This window comes from Tetrao urogallus (genome assembly GCF_951394365.1).
Source record: "Tetrao urogallus genome assembly, chromosome: 6".
Taxonomy (NCBI): Eukaryota; Metazoa; Chordata; class Aves; order Galliformes; family Phasianidae; genus Tetrao; species Tetrao urogallus.
In genome coordinates, this window is record NC_136819.1 from 28,903,724 (window position 1) to 28,915,402 (window position 11,679).

At 39.4% G+C, this 11,679-nt stretch overlaps 1 protein-coding gene across 1 annotated transcript in view; it reads right to left on the reverse strand.

Annotated features, from left to right (window-relative positions):
• Positions 1–9,912, reverse strand: part of RAD51B (RAD51 paralog B) — a gene marked incomplete at both ends in the record, with an annotated part of 343,098 nt that extends 333,186 nt beyond the window's left edge. Inside the window, 6 exons of the mRNA XM_079537451.1 lie at positions 242–425; positions 1,456–1,575; positions 3,368–3,504; positions 7,245–7,361; positions 8,904–9,017; positions 9,829–9,912. Of these exons, the coding sequence (XP_079393577.1) occupies positions 242–425; positions 1,456–1,575; positions 3,368–3,504; positions 7,245–7,361; positions 8,904–9,017; positions 9,829–9,912 (756 nt within the window). The remainder of the gene's footprint in view (positions 1–241; positions 426–1,455; positions 1,576–3,367; positions 3,505–7,244; positions 7,362–8,903; positions 9,018–9,828) is intronic.
• Between the last annotated feature and the right edge of the window lie 1,767 nt (positions 9,913–11,679).

An 11,679-nucleotide genomic window follows, 5' to 3' on the forward strand; every position in this document is an offset into this window, starting at 1 on the left:
GAAAAACAACAGCTGGAAAGACATTCAGTAAAGCCTATTTTGAAGACTAAAGTCAATATTGAGAAAAAGGCAATACAAGCAACACCAAGTTATTTCCTGTTCCAGTACTGTTTTTCAGCAGATACCTGCCTGAAGATTTGTAGTAGGAGCTTTACCTATCTTTCACCATCTTGTCATTTCCATTCTTCCTGCATTTTATTATTTGAAACCATAAGCAGAAACTTAAGAAGGAAGAACTTACTGGTATTGAGAACTCCTCTGCCAAATACTTCAACAGTGATGCTCCTCTAGCCAAAAAGTTACTTCTCTCTGCCAGATTGCCTTGGAGTTTTGTGTCAAATTCCTTTCTGACAACTGAAGCTACAGAGTCAATTATTATGAGTTTAATCTTCTTTGAAATAATTTCTTCTTCTAAAGACTTAATTCTAAAAAAAAAAAAAAAAAAAAAAAAAATTAAGCCATCAATAACATCATTTATACAATATAACTGTTTAATAATCCTGGAATTATTTAAAAGCAAGGTTTTCTTTAATAATCTTAAGTCAACCGTTCTTTCTCCCTCATAACTTGCCCCCACTAACATCTGCAAACATCGAAGAGGTCTAGAAAGGAATCTCAGGCTCCAACAGCCACATAACCCAGGGCAAGCCCCTCCAAGAGAGATTCGGAAGACACTCTGCTTAGCAACACTTTGCTCCCTAAACTCTGAATGGCACAAACAGCAAGTTAAGTGAGAATTAAGACAGTGCCTTTCGCATACAGTAGCAGCATCCCACTGCCAATAACAAAATAACTGCTGCCTACATATGCAGAAAGTCAGATCTGCTTCTATATGCCAAAGATGGTAAGTCAAACTTAATATGTTGGTAATATGCTGATAGTTCCTCTGTGATAAAGTCCTACTAGAAGAAACTATTCTCACAATACTCCCTCTAACAAAATATACAAGAAGATTCTGATGCTCAACTTTCATTTTCATTACAGTATGTGCTCAAAAACCAACATAAATTAACAAGACGACAATACAACATTGCCTTCAGGATGATGACTTCTAAGCAATTCCTTCCTTCAACTGCTGGAGTGGTCCAGGTCTTTCTGAAAGACCAATACCTCCTTTCTGTTTCACAGCAAACATAACTCTTAACACTACGGTATCTCCAGAAACCAAGACAAGATCTGTCAGGCAAGCATTCCTCTTTAAAAGCTTATGATGTTCAAATTCTATAGAAATTCTCTCAGAAACTGTAAAACATCAAGCGGATTAGTGGAGCACTACGAAATGAGAAAAGCAATGCCAGTCTTTTAGTAGCAATTTTCCTTTTTGGGGACCACACTGTTACCAACATAAAAGCTTCCAAGTAATGAATTACTCTTCATAGAACTTTGATATATTATCATAGACAACCCAGCCAAAATCCATTCCCACCATTCCCTTGAAGATCTAGAAAAGGATACCTCTTCAGTACACTGTCACAGGTCAGCTCTCGATACAGATGAATGCTACGGGTCATGCAAAATAGCTTTTCATCGGAGTCAAAATAAGTAGGGAATCTGTTTCCTGCTATCTCTATCAACCTATCAAAGATACAAAAGGCATAACACTAAAAAAAAAAAAAATCATGTGCAGGTAATGAGACATCAAGCTTTCACAAAGTAAACAAATGAAAGCTCTGACAGATAAGTAGATACCATGTAGTACAGGAAATCTTTTTCAAAGGGGAAGTTTACTTGAGCAGCAGACTGAAATACTGGAAATCAGAACATTTAGATTCTCCTCCCAGTGATGCTAGAGTCAAGGGTACATTTAGGAAAGACATAATAAGTCCATGCACAGAGTCTACACAAGAAGTTGAGATGAGAGGTCCACATTTTCAATCAACTTGTGTACATAAAATCAAAGACACAAAAAGCACACATTTTATCATGTCTGCTAATTTTCTATTAGTAGAAGTTCCACACCTGTGAACACAAGGCAATTTTATCTAGGTCCTTACAGATGAATCCAAGATTTTAGACACTGATAGTTACAATCCAGAGCACTGTACATTTCCCCTTCCAACTATATGAAGATTTGAGAACAGAAACAAAAAACACTTAGTTGTAATTTAAGCTGCCTTACTCTGCAGCCCACACGCTTGAGAAGAATGACACCTAGCGGATAACCAGAAAGTTATGTCTACAGACATCTTTATTTAAGCCTCTTTCAATAAAAGCCACTCCGGGAAAAAAAAAAAAAAACACCAACCTCTTAAATAATTTTTTGAGTTTTAAAACAATTAGGCTTGAATGTTAATATATCTGTTCTGAACAAGCACTTTCAGTGTAACTTGAAACTCATACAATACATTACTTTATATATATATAACTTGTCCTGAACTTCCAAGGACGGAATCTTTTCCTTATGCTTGCACAATTAATTATGTAAACCTTTTGGGTAACAATCATTCAATTTGAAAGTCATTCAGTGGTCCATAAGAAATGAAACTTCATTACAGTTTCTAACAGGCATACATATAAGAAAACAATATTACACAAATTGCCTTTCAGCGACACACAAATTTTGCTGTGATCCCAGTATTATCTACACAGTACCATGTAGGTGCAAAGATCTTTAAAAGATAAATCCTATTTGTCACGATGAAACTAAAAACTGCACAGAACATTTTCTGCTACAAGAGCAGAGATTCACAGCATAGAAAAATCCATCGCTGCTCTCAGCTTTAGTTCACAGGAGCTTGAATCCTGTGTTTTTACCCACAGACAACAGGCATAGCTAGAAGAGTAAGCATTTTCAGACTTTCTACAGAAGTATGGTGCATTTCCAGTTAATAGCTAGGTAGGAAGAGGTGACTTGAACTACTACAAAACTGATGAAAACAATTTTGATTTCTAGAATCACATGGCCATTCCATCTACTGCTCCAGTGCCCATGTTCAGACAAAGCTGAACAACAGACACCACCTACAATGTTACAGCTTTTTTGCAATAGAAAAATACATAAATTACAGACAACATACAAATTACTGCTGCTCAAAATGCTGGGCCTTTACACCTTAAAAATCTTGCTAATTTCACAAACTAAACTGCAAAATGTTTCAGTTTGGGACTGCTAAGACCATTTTTAAATTAGAAGGAGTGCTATCCAGCTTGTTGCACAGCGGGAACCTGGAACACCTTGCAAATCAGGAAGGTAAGCAAACCATCCTATTCAAACAATTTCATAAGTTACAGAGTAACTGCACATATCAGATGAATGCTTAATAGCCACAGTATTTATTTTATAAATGCTCAGAAAAATAAATGAAGGTTCCAAGATAAAAAGTGCTAGAGAAGTTCAAAGTATGTATTTTACAGTTTTGCATCTTACCTTTCAGCACTGAATGCAGACTCTGTGTCAATGTATACAACAGCCCCATCTAGTCCTCCCATGCTTACAGGCAGCGTAGCCAGAACACTCATTGTAATACAAAACTGAGTTTTGCCACAACCCGGTGGGCTTGTTAACTAGAAGAAAAAAGATTGGTAACATCATAACCAAGAGATGTCACATCCCTTTCACCCTAACTCTAATTTTTAAAAAGGCCTATCAGCAAGAATGCCTCTTCTTCTGCTTCTCTAGGTATCAAAGACAACAGTCACAAGAAAGATAAAATGCAGCCCACAATGAGCAACTTGGAGTTAGCCTTGGATCTGTGCCTTGCAGTCAAAATCATCATCACTGAAGAATAACTCTTCACACGCAGCATTCTGCTTGTACTTTCTTTCCCATCCTTCTTTCCCTACTTCGTTCTCCCATATTTGAAGTCTTCTCCCCCCTCTTCTCACAAGATCTTCCCCAGAGCCATCCTGTTACCTTCTACCTCCTCTTGTGCTATCCTCTATAATAGAGCACAATTAAAAGATACACAGCTGACATTCACTTGACATCAAATTACCTTTACAGCTCTAAGTCAGTCAAAAGCCATTGAATCCACAGATGCAAAGTACAACTTGCTATTATGATTACCTCTGTTAAAAAATCAAGATTAACCTGGAAATCACAAAGACAATAGCTTGTATCCCAAGTAGTCTGAACGTGCACTATGAACCACACATCAGAAAGATTTTAGGTGTCCCAGTGACTGCACCTGCATAGTTGAATAGGAACTAAATTTTTGTTCTTAATTAAAATCTCTTGCATCGCTTTCAGTTGAAACAAGGCTTGAAAACCAAGTTATATCAGTCAATCCACTTCAAACTTCAGCACAAGAGAAGCATTAGCATTTGTTTAGAAACACATACTGCATTCGGTGAATTAAAGACCAGGAATGAGCTGTACTTAAGCAATTATCCGTCATCCATCCACCGGATTTAAATTACAAGATACCATCTCCACAGTATTTGCCACATTTTCACGTGACCCCAAAATGTGTATAAGATTTGAAGAAACCAGACACATTTCTCAGACTGTAATAGCCAAGGAGTCTCACCAGCTGCTTCCAGTTAACAAGATTTGAAATGAATGAGAGAAGGGCATCAATCCAGGTGCTGAATTAAAATATCTGGACAGCTGTGAGGAAACCTCAGACAGGTTGTAGTTTGAGGCCTGCCCGGGAGGTGCCTCAGAATCAACATTTATTTCACTGCTCATTAACACAGCAGAGATGCTGTAAGCACGTCTGAGAATATGTGCATCAGATCAAAGGAAGACAGGGAGCACGGCAGTAATAGATAGTATGAGAAAGCAATCCAGCGGAGCAATAGAGAATTTCCCCCAAACGATTCATCTTTTATCATCATTCTTTTTAAGTGCATTAGTGTGGGATTTAAAATAATCCACAATAAACAATTACATACAGATATCACATTTTATTATGGTTACCATCAATTCAGCAAGCATTTTGATCAATACAATCTTCATTCTTAAAAAAAAACAAAACAGAACACCACAAACACACCTAAGCTGCCTCTGGTTTAATTTAAAGTGAATGACTGCAAAAAACTTACTCAGTTTGCTACACTCTAAATTTATTTTGAAAACCAAAAATACACCCAGGCAGAAATGTGAAGAATACAACAGCTTATTTACCTCTGTCTAATAAAACACACTTTGTTTTTCAATAGGTTATATATTATTTTCCCTGGCACTCATGAAGGGCTTGGATAAAGTCACAAGGAGCTAATTCTCCTTCAGCTATCCAAGAATCAAACCCTCAGTATTCACAAAGTCATTACTTTAATTTTCTCTCAGAGGAGTTGGCCACAAGTTCTGACGCTTAACCACAAAATTTCAGTTATGATTTAATTTCCAACTCAAAATCTACAAGAGGTTTGGGAAAAAGTGATCCGAGACAGTGAAATGCAAATCAAATCCCTCTGGCACTCAAAAAGTGAGTAGGTTTGGCTTAGAAGAAACCACCAGAACTCGACTCTGTGGCTCAACCATTCAAATTCCAAGTTTTAAAGTTCCCAGCCACCCTCACTGCTGGGTAAAGTAAAAGGAAGGCAAGATTAAGCCACATCAGTCAGGAATTAAGTGCTGCACACAACACACTTTTGGAGAGAACTTCTCTCAGACATGGAACATCTGCCTAACAACAAAAATAATAGAGGATAATCTGCTGGGCAGCTACGCTCCAGGAAGTTATAGAAGTGCAAATCAGAAGCTCCAAAATCATGAGTCCAAGCAGAACACAACCTGTGAAATGTTCACAAGCTACTGCAAAGCATCACAGCAGCACCAACTGACATTTGATAGCTTCCTAATGCAATTTCATCTAACAATCACGTTGAAAAATACTTGCAGTTGCTGCCAGCTTTGAAACTAATTCTGATCTCCTGACTTTCACAAAAATGCTTTTACTCCAGAATCAGATTTTAAATGACAGAAACCAGAGTCTGTGCAGTGAATTGCTCCCTGCCTCTCACTTGCAGAGAAACCCCTAACATGTACCTTAATCAATTTACAAAGCTAGTATTTAAGAGAAAAACAAAATACTTTTTTTTTTTTTAAAAAAAAAAAAAAAACCTTCTAACTTCTGGCACCAACTGTCATAGTTTAAACTCAGCACTGCTTAAATTCTAGCATTTTTGAAGTCACCATTAGATTTTGTAGGCAATTTCACTCCGTGATCAAAAGCAACCTACTCTGATTATGGAAAAAAGAATGTATTTTTTTTTTTTTATATCTTTTCACTTCTACTCCTCTGCCACAGCAATTTCCAAGTTGAAATTTGACAAAGAAAACCACTTTAGAGAAACTATTAAAGTGTTCAAGGAAAAGATATTTCAATCTATTTGAATTTAGAGCATAGGAGACATGTCTATTGAGAACTCCACTCCGAGAAGGCAAGTATGACCACGCTGCAGAGTAACAATGTCCACCCAGCTCCGGATTCTGTCTCTAACAAAGGCCTACAACAAATAGCTAGAAAACACAGTAAGAACAGGGCATACATAGATACTTCCTCCAAAAAATACATTTCTCTACCTTCATCTGTGGCTGAGAAACTTCCTAAGCCAGAGACCAGGTCCAGTTTTATAAAACTCAATGTCCCCTACAAGCATTTAAGTAAATTCTGCATTTCTGGATTATAGAAACTGTACAAGCAAGGCCATACAGCTTTCAAGTACTAGAAGATGAAACACAGACAATGCCAAGCAAAAAAAAAAAAGTAGCATTGCATTCAAAGGCAGCAACAGTAATAGCTGTAAATATGCTACTTGTAGTGTTACATAATAGACACACATATGATACAAGCCTTAATTGCAACATCTTTTCAAAAAATTACTCATTACATATTTATTGTAAAGATCAGTTACATTTATACATAAAAATCTATGATTTCCACTCCTGTATCCTTCACATTTTTGTTTTAATTGCTCGTTTCTCCTTCCCAACACCTGAAGACTTAGTAAATCAGTAAGAAGGTACTAAACAGATGGGCTTCTGACTCAGCACCTCATGTTCTGACCACTAAACCACACTGTACCCTTCTCACCATAAAATCCAAACAACAACTCTCCCTGTCTTCCTGGGAAAATTTAGCATCTTTTTCATAGGAAAATAGAGTCACCAAATCACCTATTTGTTTCCATTTTCTTACTTACTTGACAGGCTGCAGAAGAAATACCCCGAAAAGTGCTTCTCATGCAAATTGTTTGTTCATTGTGTGTTTAAATGGTCTGATACAAGACAGGCCAACCAGTGACTTGTGATTTTTAGGTGTGGTGTGCAACTGCATTAAAATACATTAAAAAGTTACCTCTGTGAGGGATCCACAAGGTATTCCACCATGCAAGACTTTATCCAGACTATGCAGCGAGGTGTGTAAAAAGGCTACAGAGGGATTGACAGACCTCCTCATTTTCATTTCATAAGCCTACAACAGGGGAAAAAAAAAAAAAAAAGCAACAATAAAAAAACACAGGTTATAAGATGATCTTTTTGATGGTGTTACAGCTGGAAAGATTATCATGATGAAAATGGGAAAAGGAACAAACAGAGAAGGAATGCTCACCTGTATCCAAAGATATAGGTTCACAGGAAAGACTCCACAGAGGAGGGATCTCCAGAAAGAGATCCTTACCCCTGTGGCACTCAGCCCTTAAATGGAGTCTAAGAGAGGTGCAGCCAGGCTCCACCCCTTCTGGTCACACAGCTGAATTGCCTTCACCTGTGCTCCCAGGGCTGACGGGGTCCTATCCCCAGGTGCTCAATCAGTGGTTCAGGCTGTGAAATTCTCACATTTGCTTTCATCAGCCCAGATTGATTCAGTACTTGCAAGTAAGCTAACCATTCCAATTTTCAGTTACAGCGTCCTCCTCCCTACCCCATCCCATTAGCCTTCTTTAGACTTATATCCTATTTACAATTCACAGAGTAAGTTTGTTTCTTGTGCCTCATTCACCACAACATTAAACATTAAGTTTTGTAACAATGTTTCAAAAGTACTCCTATTGTGTGAGGCTTGCTTTCAGTCCCTAAAATTCCAAGAGGCTTCTCTATCCCCAAGAGAAATACTAGCATCAGTTTTAACCCAATGATGTCATCAGCCGGCTAGAAATACAGTGCACTATGGTGCATCTCCACAGGAATCATCAACAAACCACCATGCCACTGAATCATAGATGTTTTAGTCCGCACTTGTTGAGTAATGAGTGAGCCATTTTTCTACAGCATTCATCAGAAGAATTCTCAGCTAGTTCTACCAGCAGAGTAGAACAACTTGAATTTTATACAGTACTCTCCTTTCTCATACTACAGTTTTTTCCTTATTTTATGAGTGAGCACATTAGATAATACTCCAAAATCTTCCATACATGCTGTTATTCTATTAAAGACAAATACAATAAGATAGCTTTCAAGACACAGAACATGCCAAAACAAATAATACATTTTACCTCATTAAGAGTTTATGTTCTGAAGCACTCAAGAGTGAATATAGACACTGATGAAGAAGGATTTGCAAAGCTATATATATATATATATATGTATTTTTTTTCTTTCCTACATTAACCATGGAAACAATCTTCCAGTCTCATTTTCCTGAATAACACAGACTCTAAGACTTCATTCAGTAATTCTTATTCCATGCTTCTATTAGTAAATGCTTCCTTTAAATGAAGTAATTTTTATACGCTGGAATGTAAGAGAGAATGGTAGACTACCCTATGGGACTCAGGACCAATTCTGTAAGACTAAACAATCTCCTTAAGCTAAAATGTCTAATAGAAGCTGCCGTCTCAAACTGAAGTCACTCATGGATCTAAATTTAGACATAAAACTATTATCTCATTATACAATCAAACTGAGACACCACAAAGCTAGATTAAAAGCCACTCTCCGATAAATACACAAGCAAAACTGTTTAGTTTTTTCTCAAACAAAAAGTTAAAAATATAACCAACACAAGCATACTTACTGTCTGCATTTTGGGAGCACAAGCTAGGCTGACCTTCCGAAGAAGCTTCTGCACATTTCTGTAGCTCTGTCCTGTCACTTTCATTAGCTCCAAGAGTGAAAGACATAAGAAGTCCTGAAAGAAGATAAAACAGTTCAGAGAGCTTAACTGGGAGATCAAGACTAAGGACTAAACTAATACAATTTATACATTACTAGGATACATTCCAAAGGCCAGATTTACCAACTGTGCCACGTTATGTAGTGTTTTCTCATACCTCTTTTACCCTTCTCTTATGCCAATAAGAGACAGTCATAGAACAGTTTGGGTTGGAAGGGACCTCAAAGATCATAAGGTTATCACAGAAGAAATTGCATTTATATTTTAAAAGACACAGCATAAACTAAAAATGCAAGTACCGTGATGAAGTTCTAATGAGTTATCATCTTTTTTTCCCCCACTTAGGTGTCTACCCAAAAACATTCAAATTGCATTGCATTTTTTAGGTTGCAATTCTAGGAATAGATCTTGCATCTACCTTACATGCTGTTGAAATGCACAGAGTCTCTCCTCTCTTTAAAGAAACATACACAGTAACTTCTGAGTTTATTGATGAATCAACCCATAACTGATAGAATAGCTTCATAACACATTCATAGATGCTAGATTATGTAATGTACATGTGTTTTTGCAGAGGGATCATGCAGGCTGACTTCATATGGGAAGTAGCTACACACCTCTCTTAAAATAATCTTTTTTTTTTTCCAGAAGGAAAGGTACTAAGTATATCCAACATTTAAATGCCTTAGCTATCCGTCATCTTAAAGCAACATTTTTACAAGGTAAGCAGACTGAGCCAGAAATTTTATTAGATGGCATAGCTTCGTGTAAATTAAACATAGAAATTTAATAAAAGTAATCCAAAGCCATAGAGTAACCCTTTCACCTGGCAGGTAGTGATCTGATAGCGGCTTAGTCTTTCACACAGCTCCTGAGACAACTTTGCTCTTCTCAGCTTCTTAGCAGCCATACTCACTTGGTCTACAAGGCAAATAAAACAGTTTTTAAAGGCTGCTTGGAACATGCCTATGCAAACAATTACACCCTTTCCTCACTAAAGAGTAGGAAAGAAGATATACATGTATAGAAAGCCTAAGTCACAAGAAATAATCTTACCACACAGAAAACAGTTCTGTTTAATCACATCTCCTAATATTTGATCATTAGGAGATCACAGCAATAAGAACAAAGAAACCACAGTGCTTGCTTGTATGACATGGGTTTCTGAGAAAGAAGCAAGCCCAAAACCACTCAGCAATGCAATGAGTTGAAAAGGAACTCCTTGTGCTAAATGGCACCAGAAGGAAAGAAGATTCTCCCAAGATGCTAAAACTGAACAATAATGACAGGATTTACTTAGACCCAGAACTGCTAAAATACAACACGCTTGTGGTGACCAGGTATGCAACAGAGATGTCAAAAGATGGGAAGGATGCAGGCAAAAGAATAACCCGAGGTTTGGAAACACGCTTTAACATGCAAGATTCAAGACAGACAAACTGTTCAGAGCCATTTCATAACCTTCTAGGTAAGTTTATAGAAAATACTGCTTAAAAGGGGGCTCTTCTACTTAACCAATGGCATAAAAGAAACTAGAGGTCAAAGCTAAGTTTGTGAACACTGGAACTACAATGTAAATATCACTGAATTAAAAACAGCAAAGAAAAAAAAACCAGCAAAACAACCGACATCACTGGAATGAGGTATTGTGGTGTAGACAAGCCACTTCAGGTTTATTTATTGTTTTGAGACTTCTTTTTAAAGAGTAGCTTAGTTTGGATAAGCCTTAGGACTAACGTGCGATTGTGTTTGCTCTGTGAAGCCCCCCTAACCCCCAGCCGTGTGCATTTTCTGTGGGGAGAGTTGTACCATCCTGCTAGCAGAGCCACACGTGGTTGTACTCAACTCCGCCAGCAGGCTTTCAAGTACATCCTACACACATTTATTAGGCGATATTCCTACTACTCGTTCACACAGAAGTTCACGCGAAACCAAAAGCTTTCTAAGCAGCCTGCACCGCCTACATCTTTGCAGACGCGCAGACCTTCGCTCGTTCGCGAGATGGAGACAAGGCGCCCGCCCTCCACAGCCCCCTTCGGAGCAGAGGCGGAAGGCCGGGTGCCGGGGGAGCCCCGCTAACAGCCCTTACCGGGACGGCCGCACCCAGCCGTGCATCGCAGCCCCCGCTTGAGGGCAACAAGCGGCCACGCAGATGGCGCCCGGGCCGGTAGAAACACCCACAGTGCATACGGAGCGGTACGGACTTACACCGAACGACACGGGTGCCGCAGGAGAGCCTGAAACTACCGCCTCATCTGGAGCCCGAACGCGGCTTTACGCCCTCCGACACCCGAGCTCCAGCGGCAACCGGAGGGTCGGCCCTGCCGGGAGCGAGCCGCGCCGGCACGTAACCACACCACAACCCCGGGGCGTCCGACAGCACCGGGCCCCGGCTCGCAACTTTTCAAAGTCCCCCCGCGGCTGCCGCGCTGAGGCGGAGCCGCCCGGCGAGGCCCGCGCACGCCATTGGCTGCGCTCCCGGCGATGGCGCGCAGCCCTGACGGCCGGCGGCGCGCGGGGCATGTCGGGACTGATAGTGCTGGGGCAGCGGCCCGTGGGCTGTGCGCCCGGTAGCGGTAGTAGCAGAGATTCCCTAGAATCGGTGTTTCGTTCGTACCCTGGACGGATCCCCTGGATTCGCCGCCCAGGGAAGTCCAGAGCCCACAAAGAAACGCGG